Raw genomic sequence first — 24,027 nt, 5'->3', positions numbered from 1 at the left:
TGGAGCTGGTGAGGAGGGGAGGATTGTTTCGGGCAGCGCCAGGGAGTCCCTGGCAGGACGGAGCGGAGCCTGGGTGTTGCAGGGCGTGGGGCAGCTGGCAGGAGAGCTGCCCAGCTCCGAGAGCAGGCGTGCTGCGGGAGAGCAGGGTACAGAACCGCACTTCTCCTCCTGGGTCTCGTCCCAGCACAGGCTGGGCTGCCCAGCTTGTTCTGGGCTGCCTGGCAGCCTCCCTCTCTGCGAGCAAGACCTGCTGCCTGAGGTCTCTGGTGACAGCTCTCTCCTTCTGACTAGGCAGCATCGCTGCAGGGGCTCTGCTCAGATCCAGATGCTGGCTCACTGCTGTGCCCCTGAACGTGTTTTCCCAGGGAAAATAAAGCCTCTCTTCATTGCAGCCCCCCTGTCTTGTCTGATACAGTGCCATGCTGTATTATGATGTCCAGAATGTTTTAAAAATTGGGATCTTTTTCTTTTTTTATAGCCATGTTACTGTTCTGCTTTGATGACGTTTGTCAGATCAGGGTTTGGGGTTTAGTTTGCTCTCAGCATCCAAACAGCTGCAGATTAAACACACAGGGGCCGTTTCCCTGCCCTTCCTCACCCCTTTTGTGGATGGCTGCTGCTTAGAGAACGTGGCTGCCTGCAGAGAACCACCACTGGCAGCCAGGGGGACGTGGGATTTGCAGCTCAGGGAGGCTCCCTGACTGCAGGGTGGGTGCTGCCCTGGATCTTACAGATCATTCTTTCACCAACTTCATAAATAAAGATTACATCCTGTTAAATGTGGTCACATGCTGAAGGTCCTTCTCGTTATTGGGTGCTGAGCTGGTCTCATGGGAAGGTGCTGATGGGGGGAGGCTGCAGGTTTGACAGGTCTTGTCACTAAGGCAAGCTTTGACATTTAAAACCTGTTCAGTCTGTTCAGGGAGCCTCTGATCCTTCATCTTTTGACTCCTGATAAGTTTCTTTCCCTGCTCAGCTGTCTGTCCTGCAGCCTCCATGTCTCTGTGTGTTTTCTTGGGTGAAAATTTCAATGATTTTCCACTATCCACATGAAGAAGAGATATCTTGCTGTAGCAGAGAGAGGTAGAGTGGGCTGAGTCCTCAGCAAAATTACAGACAATCTTGCTGCAGGTGCCTGTGTCCTTCTGGTTTCTCATCTTGAAATTTCCTTCTGTTGTTTCTGCCTGTGATGTCTGGACTCTTGCCCGTGGCTCTTGATTCTTCTCTGCATTTCCAGACTCTACCTCACCACAGCAAACTTCTCTTCTTCCTTCATCTTCTGAATTCCCACTCTTGCCTCCCCCTGGGTGTGGGTGTGGGAGCCTGAGGGGCAGTTCAGTCTGAACTCCTTAAGAAGGCAGCAGAGGGGGATGGCTGGGAAAGAGCCACAGAACTGTTCCAGCTTGCTTGTGACACACAGGGTTTGTTTGTAGCCACCTTCTGCTGTGTCTGGCAGCCTGTTCTGGTGGAGAAGTGACAGCAGAGCAGCCAAACAACATCCTGGCTGCCTTGCTTCTGGAGGTGTAGCTGCTTGGGTGTGTTCAGACTGAAGTTCTGCTTTGCCTTTTCTCTGAGGATTTCTCTACACAAAGCTGTTTGGGTTTTGGCACATGTCTCCTGGCACAAGGAGGGTCTCTGGCTGTGTGCTGTGGGGAATGGGCTCTGCAGAGGAGGTTGGGACCAATTTCTGGGCACAGAGCTGGTGGAGAAGCATCTTTTTATGTGCAGCACAGGAGCTCCACTGAGCACCAAGTAACTGCACAGCACGGCTGAGGGGGTCACTGCTGGATGCCCTGGTGAGGTGTTGACTCTTTTGTATTCCTTTTAAAATTACTTATTAAAACAGTGTTTGAGAAGTCATGGGAAAGTGGAAGTTCAGTGTTTCCCAGTCTGGGCAGCTGTAGCTCCCAGGGGCACACCCCCTTTGCTGGGCAGTGCTGATCACAGCTCCTCAGGTCCCTCATGCTCCATGAGGCTTCTTGCCCATCCCATCCAACTCTCCCCTTTTTGGGGCTCTGCTGTTGTTCTGCTCTTCTCTCATCTTACCCCAATCTTCTCCCCAAGCCAGACTCAGTCCCCCCTTTGTCAGCTCCCTTGTGAGCCCTTGTTCACCAGTGGCCCCAACTCAGACTCTACACTGCCAGATTTTGCCCCCTGCTGCCACACAGCCTCAGAGGAATCCTTTTTCTCCATGATTTTATAGCTTAGCTGGTCCCCATCTCTCTCTTTTCCCAACATCCCATCTGATTACCCCTTGGTTTGCCCATTTCTTTCTCCAGCTTCAGCTTTCTGTCCTCCCCTCAGAATCTGCCAGCACTCCCTTTTTCTCCCCTGCTGAGTCAGAGTCCTCCTCCAGAACTGGCTCAGGTTTCTGTCACCCACCTCCAGTCCTGATTTCACCAGGCACCTCACTGCAATCCACTCTTCCCTCTCTCTGCTTCAGCTTCCTTTCCCTTGGCACTTGAACCAGCTGGTGTCTTTCCAAACAGTCCAGGCGAGTTCCCAGGAAAACCTTTTCCAGCTCTCAGGCCTGTAGTGACCCAGAACAACCCTTTTTGGGAGGGCCTGGCTGCCCTGTAAGCACAGGATGGAGTGTGGCAATCTGACCTAGGGACACACAGCCTGGCAGAAGCTCCCAGGTGCCCAGGAGGGCAGACAGCTCACCCTGGCACGTGGCTGGGGCAGCAGGGATCTGCTTTGTGCTCAGAGTTCTCCTGAGTTGGGTGCTTTTAGCTTTGCAGGCAGTTAGGAGGCTATTGGAAATTGATTTGGCTTTATAAGCCTACTAAAGATCTGACTTTAAGCTGTTAGGTATTCAAGCAGAGTCTTTTCATCTCTCTGTGGGACTGAGATGAGGGAGGTATTCCTGTGAGACTCCACTTCTGCCTAGGGAGCAAAGGAGTCCAGTGTTTTGTTCACTTGAGACAACCCCTAAAGCTGAGAAGCAAAGTTGGAGCTGAGGATCCTGATGCTGGTGTGTGTCTGGGGGCCCCAGGATGTCCCAGGGAGTGGCTGGGATGGGCTGGGTGATGAGCCAGAGGCCCCTCTGCTGCCCTCACTGCTCCTCCAGTCCCTTGCAAACAGTTCCCTCAGTTCTGAGCTGCAGGGAATTCCCAGGGGTCTTGCTCAGCCTCACCCACCCTGGGAGGGGAAGGCAGCCCTGTTGCTTTCAGGATTAGGAGTTTTTCACATTTCTAGCCTGACTTTATTCTAGAACATTGAACAGTTGCTTATTATTGTGGCAGAATTGACTCTGAGTTTGGACAGTTTGGGGTTTGTCCCTGGTGCTTCATCTCTTGACACAGTTCCAGCTTTTACAGTTTGGGGTTTGTCCCTGGTGCTTCATCTCTTGAGGCAGTTCCAGCTTTTTCAGTCCCTGTCCTGCAGCGGACCCTGTGATCACTCAACAGCCTTTCTCTCTACATGTTCCAGCTTGACCTAATTCATCCTGCAGAGGGAAGACAACCACTGTCTCAGAGACACAGCAGAGCCTTTGCAGCTTGTGTTGGCACTTCCACTGTGGAGCTGTGCCTGGGATCTGCCAGTTTGACCAAGCCAGGCAAGGGCTTCAGCAAAGACCAGCGCCGAGACTGATTTCTTTTCCTTTTTTTCTATTTTCCCCCTACTCCTTAGAGCCCAGAGCTGTAGGCCAGGCTCCCCAGCAACCACAGGCCCCAGGAGCCCTCTGCCTTTGTGCTGACCCTGCGTGGCAGTGAGGAGGAGCTGTGTGCCAGGGGGAGGATGCCACTCTTCTCCAGGAAGAAGAAGCCCAGCGACGGCGCTCGCAGGCGCCTCGAGTACCAGATGTGCCTGGTAAGCCTTGCTGAGGTCCTGTCTCTTCTCTGTCCCTGGGTGCCAGGGGAATCAGTCTGGCCCTGTGTGGCCAGTCCTGGTGCCCCTGGTGTCACCTCCCTCCCTTCCCCTACACCAGGGAATTCCTGCTTCCCCTTTTGCCCCCTTCGTGCCACTTCCCTCCCTCTCTGCTGCTGTGGTTCCACACAACGTCCTCCACCCCAGCAGCTCCCAGGCTGCATCTGGGACCCCATCCCTCCCTTCTCCTCCCTACCCCTTCCCTCTCACAGATCTCCCAGCTGCCTTTTCCTACCAAGCAACCTCTGACATCCCCTTTCCTGTCAGACCTGGCTTCCCTTGTGCCCCTCCTTTCCTTCTCAGTATTATTTCTTCTCTTCCTCTCACTCAGAAGATTTTGTTAGCTGTTGCTGTTTGTTCTCCTGGTGTAGGATTTGGGCAGATCCTCAGCAGGCTGCTGTCACACTGGCCAGGCTGGCAGAACTACCTGCCCCCAGGCAGCTGCAGAGGTAGAGCTGGCTTTCCAAAAACAGTCTCCTGAATTATTTCCCCTATTTTACCATAGGAGCTGTGGACCAGTGCAGGCATAGAGCATCTGCTGGGCACTGCCCCAGAGCCACCTGCAGTTCAAAAGTGACACAATCATGCCTCCTGCACGTCTGTGAGGTGTTTTGGAAAGGAAGGCTTTGTTATGTACCAATAAAAACCAGTTTTACTGAGTTTATTCAGCTGGAGGGTCTCTGTTCAGCTCCTGAGGGGCTGGGGAGGGGCAGCTTAATCTGTCCCTTCTAGGATTAGTTCTGTATTGCTGGTATTTAGTTTAGGGTCAGACAGCCAGCTCTGAAGACTTACCAGAGGCACTAACACAGGCAGGTTTTATTGCCTTGTGCAGTATCTTTTATTGAAGACAATAATTGCAGAGATACAATGCTGCTCGTGGTGAGGTTTGTCCAGGTTCATTGTTGGTAGCAACTGTGTTGGGTGTCATTGATTTGACCATGGAAAAACCACTTCTGTGCAGGAGCAATGAGTCCTTGCTCCCTCTTCCACAGCAGAGCTGGCTCTGCAGGTCCCATGGAAGCAGAAAGGCAGCAGTAGGTTAGTTGGGTTGCTCTGGATGGTTCAGAAGATCAGTCTGCTGGGTGAGACATGGCAGGGACACAGCAGGCCCTTTCCAGGCCAGGGTGGCCCCCCTGTTGTTCCTGGGAAGTGCCTCTCTGGAGAACCCAGCACCTCCTTCCCACACCCTTCCAGTTAAAGCTGCAGAATTAGGATGTGCTTTGGTTCTTCGTGCAGGGATGGATTTATTGGACTAAAGGGGGTTTCTGCAGTTCAGTTTCCCAGCTGCTTGCCCTTGCTGCAGTTGGAGCAGCACACCCTTTGCTTCTAGCAGCAGCAGCTCTGGCTTACAGGGCTGTGGCACAGAGCAGTCATTGCATGTGCTAGGCAGGAGCCAGCTGACTTTAGTCCATATGCAGCAAGAGGCTGTGTCCTTCTGCATGGCCTAATCCTCTGGGTGCATGTCTCCTCTCTGCAGGCAAAAGAAGCTGGTGCTGATGACATTCTTGACATCTCCAGATGTGAACTCTCAGAGGTATGTTGTCTGCAACTTCCAGGATTAGTTCACAGCTCTGGGTTCTCTCTCTGCTTCTTGTCACCCACTGTCACATTCAGTATCATGTCTAGGAGCCTTGAGACAGAGATGGCCATTACTGCTCTTCTTCCTGTGTCTGCTGAGCTCTGCCCTTCAGCTGAGGGCTTCTTCTGCTTTTGTTTTGGTGGGAGATTTCCTGTCCTACCTGATGCTTCCACAGCATTTGTATCCTGGGAACCCTTTGTTGTTTGATGAGATGGGAAGGGCAGAGTGGCCTCACACCCTCCACCAGTCCCTTGCTACCACCCTAGTTTGGGACCTCATGGCCTAATTTTGCAAGGCATAAGGGAATTTCTTTGCCAAAGGCTGTTCCTCATCTTAGAGCTACAAAGTCTGCCACCTGCCCTTTTTTTTTTTTTCCCCACAGAAGTGAAAATTGCAGGTTCCAGGCTGCTGGTTAAGGATGGAAATCTCACTTCCAGCTTGGCTGCTTTTGTGGCAGCCAACTAACTGAGAAACAAGCTGCCTGCTGGAGTGTGAGTGGTTAGTGACAGACTGCCAGCTTTCAGAGCAGACACAGCTTTCCATTCTGGCAGCTAGGCAATCCTGTGAAGCAGAAGCCTGCTCCTATTTCAATTCCAATTTTTATTCATTGTCTTGTGTTTCTAAAACACGTTGGGACCTGGGTGACCTTTTCTCACAGGATGCCTTTGCCAAAAATACTGCTTTTTGGGGAGAGATTTGGGACCATGCTGGAGAGGACAGCTGCCTGCTGTGCAGTCTGAAATGGCTTTGCTGAGACTTTGGGATGTTTTCTTCCAAGATCAGAAGCCAGCAGCATCTTGTATGTAGGTTTGTGAGCTGTGTGGGGCAGTCTGAGAGCCAGTCTGGGTAGAAGGGGTGGCAGACAGGAGCTGCACACTGAGCCAGCTCCATTCAGAGCTGCACCTGGTCCTGGATCCTCAGCAGCTCCTTTTGGCTTGGCACCACAAAAAAGCTGATGCTGGTCTTCTTTTTAGGCTTTGTAGTTTGAAGAAATAAAGCATTGAGCCATCAGTTGGTCTTAAAATGCACCCTGACAGTGGCAGTTCCATGCAGCCCCCTCGGATACATTCGTCCAGTGACTGACTGAAAGTGTGCCTGGACTCTGCAGTCAGCTGCACGTTGACTATGAAATCACACCAGATGTGGGCTTCTGTCTGAGCCTCACCCTGCTCTGTGCTAGGCACAACACTCTTGTGTTGTGAAGAGCCATCACAAGCTCTTTAAATGGAAGCCAACTGGGCAGTACTGGTGTTCTGTCCCGGTTAGAAGGCAGAACTGTGTCCCACGAGTCACAACACTGGTGGGTGGTGAAGAGCCATCACAAGCTCTTTACATGGAAGCCAACTGGGCAGTACTGGTACCCTGGGCCAAAACCAGGGGCCAGTCGTTGGGACTATCACTTGTCTTTTCCATTAAAGTTCCTTATGCCTACTTTGTAGGTGGATACTGTAGGAGTGCTTAAAAAGAGAATATATTGAGAAGTCTGTCAGACTGTTAGAAGAAAAGACTATTTTTTTCTTTATTAAATTGCAAAAATATCTAAAAATATACATGATTTTTTTTTAGTTAGAAAACTAATTGGTTTTTAATGTTTTCTAGGTGCCTTATGGGGCCTTTGCAACTTGTAAAGTCTTGCAAAAAAAGGTAATGTTTCCATCAGAAGTTATTAGATAATTCTATTATTATGCCTGAGGATTATTGCTGTGTTTGGAATGACTCTGTGTGGTTGGTTATCTGCTGCTTCAGAAGAAGTTTGTCATGAATTTGGGTGCTTGTGTGATACTGCACAGAGAGCAATCTGAGTAGGGCCAACCCTGTCTCTGGGCTTTAGAGCTAACTTCTGGCATGGAGGATGAGGGGACTGTTTCAGTCTTAACCCATCTAATGATATTCCTCATGTATAAAACTAGGCTCTTGTTTAGATCTCATGTTAAATGTTTCATGTTCTCTGAAAATCCATGTATTATTTTAATATTTTATGTGATACTGAATAAGTTATTAAGCTCTTATACAGCCTCTGCAATTAAATCTCAACAAGTGTGCTTGTTTTAGGCAGCAGTGTCTCTTGTGTTCAGGCTTCAGTGGGGTTTTTCCTCCTCAGGTGCTGATTATTCATACAAATAATCTGACATCTTTAGTCCCAAAGTCCTGCAGCCTCCTGAGTCTCATAACTGTGAAGGTAATTGTGATTCTTAAGTTATCTGCAGCCTATTTTCCTTGCATTAAAAGATAAATCCCTGGTAAATCCTTTCTGCCTGACTGTCTGATTTGGGAACAGGTTGTGAAGTCTGCCTTTTCTAGGCAGGTTTTTCCTAGGCCTTTCCTGCCTCTGCCTCCCAGGCAGACAGACAGTGGTCACTGAGCAGTTTGTATAAAACCATTCTCAGTCCCAGAACTCATTTATCCTCTTCACAACCCCCCAGTTCCCCCCCAAGAGCCTCTCACAGTGGTGCTCAGCAGGGCTGTGTGTGTTATGAGGTAGCCCTGTGGGTTAGGGGTGACCCTGTGTGATGGGGCTGTAGTCCTTTACCTGTCACAGGAATGCTGAGGGCTTTCAGCTCCACCAGCCTCCTGCTGTGTGTGGTTCCACCAGAGGCAGAGTCACTCCAGCAGCTCACCTCTCCCCGTGGAGGAAGGTCTCCAGGCAGAGTCCTGCCCTCTCCCTGTGCCAGTGTTGGTGTTGCAGCAGTTCAGCTCATTGATCCTGCAGAAAATGTCTTCTTCTGCCAGACTGGCTCCATGGAGATGATTTGTCCAGTTGTCCCATCCAGTTTTCTGGAGCAGCTCCCTTGGTGTCACTTATATCTCCTTAAAAACATAACCTGCTTTTCAAAGCCCTGTTGGAAGTAATTTTCATTGCTAGATAATTCATGGCCTTTCATTCTTGCACCATGATGCCTTTTCCCAACCTTGTTTGGTGAAATCATCTCCTCTTCCAGGTTCTAGACCTGCATGACAACCAGCTGGGATCTCTTCCTGATGATATTGGTCAGCTGACATCTCTTCAGGTAACACATTTGCAGCTGCATCCCAGGTGTCTGCAAAGGGCAGGTTACAGGACAGCAAGAGCAGAATCTGGGTTTGCTGCTCTTTGGTTTGTAATGCATAAATTTTAAGGCCTTGGCCAGGGCTGCCCAGGGAGGTGCTGGAGTCCCCAGCCCTGGAGGGGTTCAAAAAACATGTAGATGTGGCACTGGGGGATGTGGTTTATTGGGCATGGTAGTGTTGGGTGCTGGTTGGTCTGATGATCTTCAAAGTCTTTCCCAATGTTAATGATTCTATGAATCTATAATCACAACTTAAATGATGGTGGTCATGGTGTCAGATGGTCTCGTTGACTTGACTGTTGACCTGCTGGAGAGGGAGAGCAGAAGAGCAGGAGAAGCACAGGCACACTGAATTCTCTAGTCCCAGCTCAGTGCAAGGACTCTCAGCCCCAACGGCTCACGCCACCAGGCAGGTGCTATGAGCAGGCAGAGCTGGAGCTTCCAGTCCCATAGTTTTCCCCAAATATTCAGGTTTTACCATCCTCCATGGCGTGGGTGTGCTGGGAACTCAGTGCAGCATGTCACAGTGAGTGCTGAGGGTCCCCTCTGCTCAGGGTGCAGCTTTAGGTTCAGTGGGGAGCCAGAGCACAGCTCTGGAGTGGAGGACACTGCTTCCCAGCTCCTGCACCTGGGTCCAGCACCTGCTGCTGCTGTTGGTTGTGAGCAGGGGGTCTCACTGCATGGGGTGGCTATGAACCCTGTACCAGGGCTTCTGGAAAATAATTTCTTTCTTTTTTTTAAGCCCAGAAATTATTGTCTAAAACCAAGTTCAAGTTGTCCTTCTGGGCCTGAAAGTCATCCCAAGAGCATTGATGTGTAGAAGACCTGAGGCTTGTATAAAGGATATCTTGAATATCTTTTCTGTTAACCCTTTAGGTCCTAAACCTTGAAAGGAATCTTCTAACATGTCTTCCACAATCCATAGGAGACCTTGCCCAGCTCCAGATGCTCAATGTGAAAGGTATGGCACATGTTTCTTGTTGGTGCTCAGAGCAAAGCTCCATTTATTCCCTGGGTCACACTGAGCTGCAGAGGTAATTACTCCTTTCAGCTGCAGCAAGCACTGAACAGTTTACACTGTGAATGCTAAGGAATTAGGCAGGAAAGGCTTGAATTCAAATAGTTGTCAAGTTGTCCTGTCCAAGACAGGAGAAATAATCTAAGCTGGAAATGATTCCTAGAAAACCCCTGAGTTGTTAGGAGTAGGTAGGTTTATTTGGCCAGTTCTCAGCAAACACACAACCCCTGTCTGCCTTGGTTCCCTGCCATGTGGTTCAGCTCATGGCTCCTGGGCTGACCTTGCTCTGTGGGATGTTTTCATCAAGCTCATTGCCTTTTCTCAGAGGAGAGGCTGTCGGGTCATCGTGCCCCATCTCAAGCTGAGAGCTTACTCCTGTGCCTGCAGCTCTGCAGAGCCCCAGCTGCCTCCTTCCCACCCCGAGGGCTGGGGGCACATGGCTTCCCCTGGGGGCACATGGCTTCCTCTGGGGGCACATGGCTTCCTCTGGGACCACGAGACCCACCTCGAGCTGGGAGTGCTGTGTGTGCCCTGCAAGAGGAGTCCCAGGCCAGAGCTCTCCCCCTCTGGGTAATGGTTTCGACCAACCTAAGAAATCTGTCTATGCAGACTCAAAGGAAATTGAAGATTCTAAGAAAAATAGTGAGTGTTTGGCAGAAGCAGTTCAGTAAAGCAAGCAGCATGCTCAGCCCGGGTAAGATGAATTATAATTAAATCCAGCAGCCCCTAGAGCTGGGTGCAGTGAGCCTGAGGAGCCCCACCAGGGGCACACAGGCCTAACACCAAGGGGACAACTTGAGCTTCTTGGGACTCCTGGCCAGAGATACGAGAGAAGAAGGAGACTTTGTTACAGGGGGCTGCTGCTGAAACAGGGAAGGACTTGGAGGGTGAGGAACTTGGAAGTGCAGCTCAGTTCATTGCTGTTTGTGCAGCAGCTGGCCTGTGACCCCTCAATGTGCAGTCCCAGGCTCAGTCCCCTGTCTCCCATCTCTGGTACTTGCACCGAAGGGAAGACTCCACATGACAAATATTCTGGTAAAGACCACAAGTCCAGCCTGCAGCAGTGACCTGAGCTGAGGAGGTCGTTTTGGCGTGAGGAAGCACTGCTGGGCCTGTGCATTTGGGCTAAGTGCAGGTAGCTGTTGCTCCCCATTTGCCTTGGTGGGCAGTGGCAGCCTCTGGAGCCCTTGTGTGAGCCGAGACAGCCCCGGCCCTGCGACAGAGCCTAGAAAACGAGTCACACGGATGATGCTGGGTCAGTGTTCCAGCAGAACTTGCTGGGTCGTGCTTTGGACAAGTCGTGTGGTGCTGAATGGCTGTTCTCTCTCCAGATAACAGGCTGAAGGAGCTGCCTGGGAGCCTGGGTGGGCTGCAGAGCCTGCGCGCCCTGGACGTCCGTGGGGACGCGCTTGCCGCGGGCGCTGGCCCAGGTCCACACGCTGGAGGTGAGCACCCAGCCAGCCTGCAACCCCTCTGCAGCTCCTCCTGCTGCTGCAGCCTGCTTCCCTGCCTACCTGCTCAACACCAGACCCAGTTTAGTGTAGAAAGTGAAGTTCTGGGGCTCGGGCAGGACCCGCTGTGGGGATTTGTAGCAAGACTACGCGTGGGTCGCTGCGTCCGAAACAGCTTTTGTGTGCTCTTCCTGCCTTGGTCTTTCCTGAGTGCTTTTTGCTGTGGCAGATCAGGACAAAAGTAATCCACAGGGAGCAGACCCTGGGGAATTTTTACCCGGGGCTGTCTCCAGGAGCAGGAGCTGTGCCCGTGGGCACGGGGTGACTCGGCTGTGTCCCACCCAGGCTGATGCTGAGCGAGCAGACGGCCGTTGCCAGAGGTTTTTGGCTCTGTGACAGATCTCTGACTCATGGACAGTCCCTGTAGGTTTCTGGCTCCCTTAAGGGTGCATTCAAAGTGGGACAAGCATCAAGATTTTGATGGATGTGTCCCCTTCTGGCTGCCAAACTTGTCAGTACTAAACTGTGCAAACGTCAGGCGAGAGGACTGAGTCAGACGCCAGCACAGAGGGTGTGAGTAGATGTTCTCCTGCCTCCAACACCCAGCATTAGGCTTCAGCTCTCTTGTGGGTGGTCTCTGAGGTGGAGGATCTGTGCAGCTTGCTCCTCTGTGCTTGACAAAGTGCTTCCTTTCTGGGCCTTCCTGCTGTGCCTACAGGAGGCAACATCAGGTCCTTTGGGTGGCCACAGTAGAATAAAACAGCAGGTTGTCCTTCCACTTGTTCTTACTGGTACCCCTCTTCTGTCTGTGTCCTTTGTATCACCATCCCTCCCATGCAGCATAGAATCACAGAATAGTTTGGGCTGGAAGGGACCTTAAAGATCATCTCCTTCCAACCCCTCTGCAATGGGCAGGGACACCTCCCACTAGAGCAGGTTGTGCAATGCTTAAGGGCTCCAGCATACAGAAATGAATAGAAAATTTCCCTAGTTGAGAAGTGCTGTGCCCTCATGTCCTTAAACACAAGGTAGACCTGTCTGTATGAGGGAGATTCCTTCCACAGTCCTTCCACTGAAGGACCTGTTAAGAAGCTCCCAAATATGAGACAGTGGAGTCACCTCTGGAGGGTGTCAGACACCCAACAGAAACTCAACCCAAACTTATACTTTAGGGTAACATGAAACTATCATTCCACAAGTGAAAGAAGCTCCCAAATATGAGACAGTGGAGTCACCTCTGAAGGGTGTCAGACACCCAACAGAAACTCAATCCAAACTCATACTTACATCAGAATTTAGGGTAACATGAAACTATCACTCCCCAAGTGAAATTTTGGGGAGCTGCAAGGATAACTGCAGCTGGGCTCTGTCTGGGACACCAGAATAACCTGCAGCTCTGTATGTTCTGTTTTGGAGACACTGAACTTAGATGCTTCTTCTATGACCTACCCATCACCTGATATTTGCAGTGGAGGTACAGAGGCCATTCAGCAGTTCCTCTGCAGAGGTAAGCAGGGCCTGGGGGGGGAGGCACAGCTCCCACTGGGTGCTGTGACGTGTTCAGAGGTGGCACTGGTGAAGGACAGATGTGTTGGCTGTGCTTGGGGTGGTTTCTGATGCTCCTGGGTGAGTTATGTGTCTTTGCTGGCAGACAGCAAAACAAGAGTCCTTCCTGGAGGCTTGTTTCTTACAGTCACACTGAAATTTGTCATGATTTTGTTAAAACACCAGAATAGCTGAGTCAGAGGTGTCTGGGTGACTGTAAAAAGTCACTGCATCACCCTGGGATTTTGTTTCCTGGTTAATATTTCCTCAAGTGGGAGGATTAGGCATTATCCAGCTTTAGGTGCCTTGAGGTAGACTCAGTAGTCACTTGAGGTCCCTTCTACCCTCATCTTCTGTGAGAAGGGACATGGGGGCTGCATACTGATGTTAAGAGAATGAGAAACCAGATGGGGAAGACTTAGATGACAAAGATAATGTACTGTGAGTCTGGAAACACTGAAACTAAAACTGTTTTAGTACAGACAGGCAGGTTTGGAAGAGGTTTTATGCAGGGGAAGCATTTACCCAGACATTGTGCTGATCCCTGAGATTAGGACAGTGAGAACTCACTTTAATGTGGGCAGTCACATTTGCAGCCCTGCCTGTAGCCATGTGAAGGAAGAGTCTCTCTTTGAGCAGGGGAGCTTGGGTTGTGCTCCTGGGGGGAATGGGGTGGCTCTGTGTCCTCTCAGGGCTTCTTGGGGTTAAGCCTGCCCGAGCTGAAGGAGCCCTTTGGGGTGCTGGTGTGTGTGTGGGGAGAGGGAGCACCCTCAGAAGCAGTCACACAGCAGCCAGCCCAAGGAGATCTTTAAGCACCAACTGTTCTTGTGCCTGATGCTTCCAGAGTGTGGGATTGCTTACTGCCCCCCCTCTCAGTGCCTGCTGCCCACGCTGGAGAGGGATGGAGGAGGAGCAGCAGTGGATGGAGTGGACAGGGCAGTGCAGAAGTACCTGGAGGAGGAGAGAGAGTGGCAGGTGAGGCTCTGCTGCCTGGGAGGCTGGGGGAGAGGGTTTGGCCCTTGGCTCTCCATCAGTGGATCTCACAGCACTTAGCACATCCCCTCCTCACCTTCCCCACCACGAGAAGTGTCTCCTGGGCTCAGGAGGGTATCAGTGCCCAGGAGCAGGCCTGGCACTGTGGGTGTGGGTGGCTCATCTCCCCCAGCTCTCAGGGAACACACGTGGTGGGGAACTGTCTCCATGCTGGAAGCAGGCCAGGGACAGGGGTGACAGTGGGACAGTGTGTGCAGCGTGGTAGCACGTGTGGGTTTTGGGAGGACAGCAGGCTGCAGAAGAACCTTGTGACTCCAGCCATGTCCCCCCCTGCCTGGGAGAGGTGAGGCTGGGCATGTCAGCAGGACAAGCTCTGCTAACTCCTGTGCTGTGCAGCATGTACAGAGTAAATCTCTGTCCCTGGAGAAGTGGCAGTCACTGGACTTTGTGCCTGTCTTAATCTTCCTGTGCCTTTTGTTGATGTCTTTGCTTAGTTAGGGGAAGGTATAATGTGGGATAATTATACCTACCAAAAATTGCTCCTGGGAGTAAATATCTGCTGATATTGCTTATTTTTCAGAACAAATTCTTGGATTATGAGAAGAGGAAGGTAAGGATGAACCCCTGCAAATGCTTTTGTCTGCAGAATAGCTCCACTTTTTGGTTTTTTTCCCTTATTTTCCCTCCCTTTATCTGGTTTCCCAGCCAAAACTGAATGTTTTGAGAACTGAGCTCTTGCAGAACCCCCTGCCCTGCCCCGAGCTGCTCACTCCTCACTGCAGGAGACAAGTGGGAGCATCTCTGGCTGACTTGTCTGTCACACAGAGCCCAGGAGCTGCAGCCTCTCATGAGAGAGCAGTTCCAGCCTTGGTCTGTTTGCTGGGCTGTCAAACCAGGTGGCTTTTTTCTTGTCTGTGCTGGAAGCTCAGTTGTTTTTTCACATGAGTTGGGCAGATGTGTGTGAGGAGCTGTGCACAGACTGCTCAGTACACCCCTGCCCTGAACTCCAGCCCCTCTGTGGCTCTGCCTTGGCTCACAGTTCCTGCTCTCTCCTAGAGTTCCTTGTTTCTGTCTCCATTCCCCTTACCTGGCTACATTTTTAGTTTGCTCTTCTTTTTGTTTCACTTGTCTTTGTCTCTTCCCTCGTGCAAGGCTCACTTTGAGGTGTCAGGAGCTCCTGTGATGCAGTTCACCTCTCCCCTTGGCTAGGCTGCTGCCCTCCCTCTGTTGTCTTCAGGCAGGGGAGTCCCCTGCACGTCTGGAATTGGGCACAACCTTAATTTTGGGCTTCTCTGTGGATGTATTGGCTGTTTCAGTTGTCTGGGTTGATGCCCAGGGACTTTGGCTTTGTGACTTTGAGATGAGTTGTGGGGAGTTTGGAGACTGTTGTGAAGAGAGCAGCAGCTTCTGCCTCACAGTTTTGGGGTCCCTTTGGAGTGAATATTGGCATCCCCTAGTCAAGCTGCCTCTTTGCCATTTCACTCACTGTTCTTGTAGTTCAGGGCATCACTATGCCTCATTTTACATTTTTGCCAGGATTTGTTCTTGCTGGGGAGGGAGCAGAGCCATCCCTCTACTGATTTCTGACATTCCTTTTTCTTCTTGCTCCTCTCAGGAAAAAAAAATGCAGGAGAAGCTGGAGTTTGAGCGACGCCTGAACATGGGGCAAAGGGAACAGGCTCTGCTCGTGCAGCAGGTCAGCAGCCAGAAGGATGAGATGCTGCAGACAGTGAGAGAGGTAGGTCTGCTCTGGGCAGGCCCTGCAGGAGACACTGCCTTTCCTAAAGTGACCCCTGTCTCCTCTTGGTCCTGTCTTGCTTTGGCCTAGGAGCAGCTGAGGCTGGAGGAGGGTCTGACAAAGCACCAGCGCTGGGTGGCAGGGGAGCGCCTGAGGCTGCTGCAGCAGCTGAAGCAGGCAGAGCAGGGCATTGCCAGCCGTGTCCAGAAGCTGCTGGAGGACAACCAGAGGTAGGAGCCCAGGGTGCCTTGCAGTGATCTCTCTCCCTTGGGCACTGGGGTTATTCTGACTGGATCATTTTGCCCTCGCTGGGCAGGGTCGGTGGCTGTGGGTGGTGCCTTAGCTGTGAGTTGACAAAGTCCCATTTCAAGGAAGTAGAATTTGACAACTTAAAAAATGGTGTTTCACACATCTGTATCCTGTTGGAGTTTTGCAGTGCTGTGGAAAAATAATTAATGATCCATGGAAGATGCATAGGTGAAGTATTGGAAGGTACCACTGCCTAGGTCTGCAGGATCTCCTGCTGGGTGGTGCTGACACAAGGTTCCCAGCCTGCTTAAAGCTGCCCTCTGTCCATGAGGAGCAAAGTCCTTTTCTGCCTTCTGAGGGAGTAGGATGTCCTGCTCAGCTTGATGAAAGCCTTTTGGTTTGTCTTTATTTTTTAGGCAAAAACAAAGTTCAGACATTCTGAAATCCTTGGAGAACGAGAGGTGAGTCTTCTTGAAATAAGCTCTTCTAGAAAAGGGCCAAGAAGCTGGGAAGAGGGCTTGGGACTTTCCTCTCAGAACCCCCAGTCTGGATCCACCTTAAGTCAGGGGAGGTTCATCTCATCCCTGCAGCTGGTTGTGGTCACTGCTGGGGATGAGACACTGGACTAGATGTGCCTCATCTTACCCAGTGTGACAAACCCCATGGGATGGTGCTTTTATTCTTTTTTCATCTCTGAATGGTCCTAGCTGAGGAGTTTGGGACAAAACCCTGTATTCAAGGACCAACAGAAGTCCTCCATCTGTTGGAAGGCAAGGCACTGATGAAGATGGTCCAGTAAGATGCACAGGCTGGGAGCAGTTCACTGAAAGCCGTGCTGCCATTCAGCCAGCAGAATGAGCTAGCTTTGCCACCAAAAGTGGTTGTCCTCAGCTCTGCCCTGCCTGTGTGCTGTCCCCTCCCTTCAGCCAACTGTCTGTGCTGGGTGGGGACAGTCACCTGTCTGAAAAGAATCCCTTTGGACAGCAGAGAGGTTTCCAGCCACACCAGCTCCTGGTCTGTTAAGTGGCTTTGTGTGTGCTGTGCTGGGACAAGGACAGAGGTAGTGGGATTGGAGGCACTGCTCACTTAGGTCAGCTTTAAACTGCTCTCCAAGCCTCAAGATAAAAGAAAGCAAAAAAAGGGGACTGGCACTGTGTTTGGGGAGAGCATGTTGCATAGATCATAGAATCATTAAGGCTGGCAAAGACTTCTAAGATCACCAAGTCAAACCTTCAGCCCCACACTACCATGACCACTAAACCATGTTCTGAAGATGTTCTGTTTCTCAGAAAGATCAGCTTTTCTGGCTAAGAAGCAATTGTCCCCATGGTTTTGACCAAAAATGTTTGTTGTCTCCCATGGACTTAGTCACTACCAAAAAATCATGGAATATTCTGTGTTTTGGATAAGCACTTGGCTTTCCTGAGCAGGTGGCAGGGTGAATCTGCCCAGCCTCTGGGTTCTGAGCTGGGTGGCTGGAGGAGAAGTGAGACAGTGCTGTTTGAACTGCTCTTCTTTGTTTGGCAGGATAAGGATGGAGCAGCTGATGGCAATAACACAGGAGGAGACGGAGCAGCTCCGCAGGAGGGAGGTGGCCGGTAAGTCCAGACAGCTCTTCAGGGTGACAAGGTGCAAGCAAGACCTGGTTCCTCTGGAGGTGCACTGGAGGGGTGACAGCCATGTGGGAGATGCTCTGCCACACAGATTCTTGCTGTGTTGCTTGGTGCAGTGGGGCAGAGCTGATCCACTGCTTCCACCTTCAGCTCGCTTCAGTTCTCCCTGAGGTGTGAGCTGGGGTCCCTGTGTAGCTGCAGCATGACACACCAGGAGCTTGTGAGGCTGGATGTGAGCACACAAAGTGCTTCAGCCCTCAGAGGTGCCCAACAGATGTTAACTGTTTGGGTGCATGAAGTAGGAGGTGTGTGGTAAGCAAGAGTGGTGCTTGGGAGCCTTTTCTGCTCGTGGTGACCATGAACTGATCTGCTGGGACTGAAGGGAAACGGGCTGTGTGCTGTGACCACCAGGGTGGGACAGGCAGAGCTGCAGCCCACCTGAGGCTTGGCAGGGAGTGATGGGCTCCTCTGAGCCCTGAGGAGGTGCAAGCAGAGGCAGAGTGGAGTTGGCTCAGGTTATTTGCCAGTAAATAGCTGCAATTCTTGCAGCTGAATGAGTCTGCTCTGAAATGAAGGAAATGGGAAATCAAGGGCAGGTTGGAGTGAGAGAGCAGGCACTGCTTGAGGCACGTGGTTAGTGGCAGTGGTAGATGGGCTAAAATTCTAGTTCTAGAGAGCTGCTCCTGACCTGGACTGACAGCCCTTCTCTCTCCTAGCTGCCATGCAGCAAATGCTGGCTGAGAGCTACAAGAACAAGCTCATCCAAATGACCTACGAGTCTCGTCGGCAAGACCTTGTGAGCCAGGCCTGCTCCAGGTACAGGGGGAGGGGGCTGGGGGCACTGCTGTACAGCCTTTTCCTTCCAGCAGTCCCCAGTGTGGTTCCCACATGCACACCCAGGAGCTCCCACAGCTGCTGGAATGCAGCAGGATGGCTGTGGAGGAGCAGGTGACAATGCACTGTTCAACTCCCATCAAATTAGCCACCTTCTAACTACAAGAATATGCATAGTCAGCATGTTTTGGATGAGCTATCACTTTTTTACACTATTTATACATACTGTTAAGTATGGAGGATGAAATTAGACCAGTTTCTGCCTGTTAGGCAGCTCAAACTCTAGCCCAGAACTGCTTTCCTCACCTCCCAGGGTTGTCTTGATGAGGCTGTTGGTATATGTGTAGGACTTGCTGTGCTGCTGTATGTACAGGGAGCATTCTGACTCACTCTATTAAAAAGAGGTGAGAAATCTCAATCTGACAGCATCTAGCACTGAGCAGAAACACCCCTATGTGCCTATGACCTGCCCAACAGAGGGCAAGGGGCAGACATGGGCCTGCCTGCAGGTTGTCTGGGTCTCCTTCATCAGCACACCCCTTCCAGGGCAGAATATTGATGTGCAAGTTCCTCCCCTGAGCACTTGCTGGGGCAGGAGCAGCCTCTGCCTGGACTTTGAGGTGCACACATGTAGGCAGTGGTGCTGCTGCTGGGGCTTGGTCTGTGGAGCAGGTTTGGTTTGGTGGTAGGGAAGGGGTTTTAAACCTGTCAGCCTTCAGTAACCCTTGTTCAGTAACAAACATCTCCACTCCTAAACTCTCTCTGCTGCCCACTTTCCCTCTGCTTTGTGTGGAGAGTCTCAGACCCAAGAGTAACTCCATGGCAAATCCATCTTCTTGCAGCCTGGCTGAGATGGACCAAAAATTCCAGCAGATCCTGGCGTGGCAACAGCTGGATCAGAACAAAGCTGTCAGCCAGATCCTGCAGCAGGTAGGCAAGGGAGCAAACTGCTGGTGGGGGGGTCAGGGGAGAGCAACTGCCTGTGGGAGCAGGGTCAGGGCTCACAGGAGTGGTGGCAGGGCTGGGCTGCATGCAGCAGTCACCTCACAGGACACTGGAGGCTAAACAGAATCTCTGGTGTTGTTCTAACAATCTGCCTTGGGTGGCTGAGAGAGAAATGTATTTCTTTTTTAACTGGACAGCAAGTTTTCAGAAAGGAGAGAAGCACAGACCATAGGAGACAAAACTGGTCTCATGATTAACAGGATTTTGAGACAGAACTCCTGTCTTTATAGCATGTTTCCTGGGTGATTTGGGGCAAGCTGCCTACTGGAAGCATTTTCAAAGCCTCTGCTCCTTTTGTATCCCTCATTTTGAACCTGAGAGCTCTGCAGCTGGTTTTTCAGAAGTGCTGGGCAGCCGTGGGCTGTGCACAGCCTGGGCACTCAGTGCTGCTGGAAGTGAGCAGCAGGGCACACACACACAGCATTCAGAACGTGTGCCTGAAGAACATGACTGTGACATCTGTGTCTGTCTGTAAAGTGGGTTTTAGCTTTTGGGATGGTGGGACCTGGTCCTGGTGCAGTCAGGACACTGCTGCCCAGATGAAGCACTGTTCAGGTGCCTGTACCTGAGGTAGTGGAGCTCCTCAGCCCACCTGGAGCTGCATGAAGAACCACCACTAAGCACTGTCTGTCCCCTAGATTGAGATGCAGAAAGCTGCCTTTGAAGCTCTCCAGGTGAAGAAGGATCTTATGCACAGGCAGATCAGGAACCAGGTGAGTCAGCAACAGAGGAAGGAGCAACCAGCTGCTCAGCTCATAGCACCGTTGGATGAGAGGCTTCTGAGGAAGGTCCAAGTGCTGTGAGCAGAGAGCAGGAGCAAACAAAGAGCTGTATTGCTGAGAGCTCTCGTTGGACAGCGGTGGCTGGTGAGGCTCCCAGCTCCACAGGAGGGAGTGTCAGAGCAGGTCTTAGGTCCGAGGGAGTGGTGGAATTGCCACGGCTGCAGTCCCTCGGCGCCGGGGTGGCTGAAGTGCTGCAGAGTGGGCGCTAGAGGCTCTGCAGGGCTCCTCTGCAGCTCTGGCTTCCTTCAGCTGGTGTTCCTAGCAGGGCTGCTGTGCCCACGTGAGTCCACTGCATCTCCATCCAGCACATCGGATCTGCACCTCGAGCCATAAGTTCACCTTTCCTTTCTCATTCTTAGCCTGCCTTTCTGAGCTTCATCCTGCAGGAGGTGCAATGGGGGAGTCGGGGAAGAGCAAGAGCTGGTGGAGAAGGTTCCAGTGGTTGATGCATGAAGATGGGAGAGCAGTGGTGGTTGAAGCACAGAGCTGGGTGTCTGGTTTCTGACACAGTGCTCCAGAATCTTCCCTCTCCTCACCTGACACTAGCAGAAAAGTCTCAGATCACGAGCTGGTGGATAAGCTTAAGAGCTTGGACATACTGAGTCACTTGGTGACCAGTCTCTGCTGGAAGCCTGTGGATTGTGTGTGGACAGCCCAGCAGATGGCTCTGACAAGTCTCCATTGCTCGAGTTCATCAATGAGAGCCCTGCAGTTTGCTCTGTAAACAAAGGGAGTTTGTTCCTTGGTACCATCATGGCTGTTGAAGCCCAGCCCACGTGCCAGCATCCTGCCAGGCAGAGCCCTGGGTGCTGCCTGTTGCAGAGCAGGGTGGCACAGCATGGCCTGGGGGTGGTAGGTGGCCTGGCAGGTAGGTGAGCTGGGCTCTCATCTTGGCTTTGCTGTGGGATCTTGGGCAACTCACTTCACCTCTCTGTGTCTCAGCTGCCCCACCTAAAAGAGCACGTGTCAGTGTGGGATTTGCTGGAGCACCTAGAAAGCAGGACCCTGCCCCAGCTAAGCTGCAGTCTGAGTGGTGGGGCTTGGAGGACTCTGACAACCAGCTGCTGCCTTCCAGAGTGGCTGCAAAAGGTTCAGCTGGACAAACTGATGGCAATGTGCCTCTAGACTTGAACAGAAGGTGTTGAGAGCAGAGAGGCAGTAAGAGAGCAGGGGACACAGCTCCTCAGGCAAGAGATGAAGACTGACCCTAAGAGCATGTGGCACAGAAGGGTTCCCCAAAATTCAGGGCAGCTCTGCAGTGCCACCCCTCCGAGGGCAGCAGGCAGACCTCATTTTAAAAGAGAGTAAATCCAAAGTCGTTTCAAATGTCAGTAAAAAATGTTTCATCTTCTGTTTAGATTAAATTAATAGAAACAGAGTTATTGCAGCTGACACAGCTGGAGGTAAAGAGGCAAGAACTGGACACAGAGACGCTGCAGGTATGTAGGGCTCTGGGGCTGCCCCACCACCCTCTCTCTGCTCTGGCACTGCCAAAGCTCCACTTGCTTCTTCTGCTCCTCACAGTTTCCAGGTGGTTTTATGCTTAGTCAGAAGGGTCCTCACCCACAGGCCACCACAAAGCCCTCTTTGTCCTGGGAGCTTGGGAAGATTGCTGCTGCTCCTGAACACCTCGGTGCCTCGTCGGGGGAGAGATGGGCTCCTCTAGCTGTGGGCAGCTCCAGGCTGGCTGGGTGGGGAAGGACTTGGGGATCCAGTTGTTGGCTGCCCAGAGCCACCTGCCTGCCCCCATCGCATGGCTCCTTACATTGCCCTGGCGTGGTTTGGCCTCACACACCTGCCAGCCGTGGTGCTGGCACTGCCAGGGCTGGCTGCCAGCCCTCCCCACCCATTTCTCAGCCTTGCCTCCCACCATCCCCCAGCTGGGCTGGCTTCACTGGCAGCCACACGTGGAGGAACAGCAGGTTTGGCTTAAGCAGCTTGGCTTTAAATTTTGTTACTGTGCTTTTGCATCGGTTGCTTTCATGTGTGCACTGTTGGCCAGGTGAGGTCACCTGTTTAGTCAGCTGAAATCCACAGCAAACATCACATACTCCCCAGGAGCAGTGTACCCAGGCTGGTGCCTCCAAGCCCTGTGCTGGACACCTTGAAGTGTGAGGTTTGGGTTATGCTGCCTGAACTCATGCAGCTCTTCTGTATAACACTCCTGTGTTGGAGCCTGGTGGTGGGGGTCAACCCAAAACTCACACAGGGAAGAAGACCAGCACCAAGGAACCCCTGGCAGATGTAGTTCAGATGACACTGGACTTGGGGGATTCCTGTTTGGTGACCACAGGAGCTCCAGGAGAGTGCAGAAGACAATGCTCTGCCCTGGTGCCCCCCTGCAGCACAGCACATTTGCAACTTCAGCACTAGGATGTGAGGAAACAAGGTGTAGGACAGCTTCAGCTCTCTGGAGACCCCCTGGCCCTGCTGGTCTACAGCTCACAGGTTCCCTGCTGTGGCTGAACCACCCCCAGGGCACAGGCAGAAGCTTTTCTGCAGCCATGCTCCTGCCTCTGTGCAGCAGGCTGCTGCTTCCTCCCTCTGTACAGGTGCTCTGGTGATGACCTTGGTCAGTCACTGGAAAGCAGGAAGAACCAAAAGCCCCCTGAGAGAGGGAGATGTTTGCACGGGTCCCTTGCAGGGTCAGTTTGGGAGGGCAGTCCTGGCAGGGTGTCCCCAGAGTGGGTGGCCAGGAGAGCTCATCTCGAGGTGAGCTGAAGCTGCCAGGGTTGCTCATCTGGAGCAGCTCCCACGTGTTCTTGGTTGTCCCTCTGCTGAGGTCCTGAGGCTGCAGAGTCTTCCTCCCTCCCTCAGGGCCAAGCACCTCTGACCAGCTCCTGGGGGTTTTGCCCATAAGAGGCAGGTGTGCCTGTCTCCTGCTTAAACAGAGGACCTTGCCCCTCTGGAGGGTCCAGATGCTGATCAGGGAGGTTTCCCCACACTTCTCCCTAAAGGAGAAGTCAACCTTCTAACAGAATCCTTGTCCCCTTGCCTGTGGCCATCTGAACTCCTTGTGGCCATTGGCTACTGGCCTCTGCTCAGTCTGGTCCTCCCAGCAGGTATGAGCTCGCTGGGACTGGTCCATGCAGAGGTGCCAGCCCAGTCTGAGCTTCCTGAGGCCATTATCTGCTCCTCATTCCCCACGGTGTCCCTGCAGTGGTGGCTTTTGCCATCCCACTGGTGTGAGGCACTGATGAAAGGCACCTTCCCAAAGGTGGGAGTTGCTGCCCTACCTGTCCTGCCTACCTGCAGGCTTCTAGACCTAGTGTCAGGGGGTGAGTGGAGGAGGGGGACTGTGAACATCTGCAGTGCCACTGACTGAACTGATGGAGGGCTGAAGAGCTGCTGGGGCTGCCCCGGCTGTGCTGGGGGCTGGCACCACCAGGTGATGGTCAGGAACAGGCACAGCCTGGGGCTGCCAGGGCAGCTGCCAGGAGAGGGTTCAGACCGAGGGCCTGTGGAGCACAGGGCTGGTATGGTAAGTGCTTGGCTGGGAACAGGGCAGGGGTGGTGGCTCTCAGCTCTGTGGCACAGAGAGGTGAAGGCCAGAGTCCTTCTGTTGCAGGGGGTGATCGCAGAGCAGCGCCAAGCCCTCGGCTACCTGCTGCAGCAGCTGCTCAAAGAAAAGAAGCAAAGGGAAGAAGAACTGCGACAAATACTGGTACTGAAGGGCCCTGACTGGCTGCTGTAGATGAGGGAGTGCATGGGGTGGCTGCAGGGAGAGAGTCCGTGGGTCAGCTCGGGCATAAAGGGGAGCAGAGGAGGCCTCTGAGGGGTTCTGTCCAGCTCCAGAGGCTGATTTAACTTCAGGAGGTGCTGATCTAAGCTCTTGGGGCACAGTTAGTGCCACTCCCTGGGGCACCACGAGGCACCATCATCATCATCAATCTCCCCTGTCAGGAAAGGGAGTCATAGGGAGGGATGAGCACATCCCATGAGGTGCTTGCATGTGACCTCCAGACTCCCCTGAGTGTCAGGAGGCTGATCCAGTGCCTGGGGCAGGGTGACTGGGGGGTGCAGGACCCTGGGCTGGCCGTGGGGTCAGGGTGGGCTCAGCCTGCAGGAGGCCAGAAATGCCCATCCTGCCGTGGCTGTGCCCACCCAGTGCTCTGCCCTGGCCCTGCCCAGCCAGTGCTGGTGTCCCCTCCTTCACATCCAGCCTGGGCTCCCCAGATTCCCCCTCTGCCGTTCCCTCGGGGTGCTGAGCGAGTGAGTTTGGTTTTGTTTTGCAGCTGGAAATGGAGGAGAAGAGTGAAACCAAACAGGAGAACTACTGGCTGATCCAGTACCAGCGCCTGCT

The 24,027-nt window shown here is 52.5% G+C and overlaps 1 protein-coding gene across 1 annotated transcript in view; it reads left to right on the top strand.

Annotated features, from left to right (window-relative positions):
• Positions 1 to 3,741: 3,741 nt before the first annotated feature.
• LRSAM1 (leucine rich repeat and sterile alpha motif containing 1) overlaps positions 3,742 to 24,027 on the top strand; it is a gene marked incomplete at its 3' end in the record, with an annotated part of 21,380 nt that continues 1,094 nt past the window's right edge. Inside the window, 21 exon segments of the mRNA XM_008946466.1 lie at positions 3,742 to 3,813; positions 5,348 to 5,404; positions 7,049 to 7,093; positions 7,551 to 7,628; positions 8,389 to 8,457; positions 9,373 to 9,457; positions 10,846 to 10,918; positions 10,920 to 10,959; positions 12,382 to 12,472; positions 13,355 to 13,485; positions 14,084 to 14,113; positions 15,119 to 15,241; positions 15,332 to 15,471; positions 15,907 to 15,951; positions 17,018 to 17,088; positions 17,820 to 17,919; positions 18,780 to 18,867; positions 19,581 to 19,655; positions 21,083 to 21,163; positions 23,293 to 23,388; positions 23,960 to 24,024. Coding sequence (XP_008944714.1) covers positions 3,742 to 3,813; positions 5,348 to 5,404; positions 7,049 to 7,093; positions 7,551 to 7,628; positions 8,389 to 8,457; positions 9,373 to 9,457; positions 10,846 to 10,918; positions 10,920 to 10,959; positions 12,382 to 12,472; positions 13,355 to 13,485; positions 14,084 to 14,113; positions 15,119 to 15,241; positions 15,332 to 15,471; positions 15,907 to 15,951; positions 17,018 to 17,088; positions 17,820 to 17,919; positions 18,780 to 18,867; positions 19,581 to 19,655; positions 21,083 to 21,163; positions 23,293 to 23,388; positions 23,960 to 24,024 — 1,655 coding nt within the window.

Source organism: Merops nubicus, unplaced genomic scaffold, assembly GCF_000691845.1.
Source record: "Merops nubicus isolate BGI_N331 unplaced genomic scaffold, ASM69184v1 scaffold13218, whole genome shotgun sequence".
Taxonomy (NCBI): domain Eukaryota; kingdom Metazoa; phylum Chordata; class Aves; order Coraciiformes; family Meropidae; genus Merops; species Merops nubicus.
Note: the sequence above shows the minus strand (reverse complement) of the source record. Positions and strands in the feature narration are given on the sequence as shown.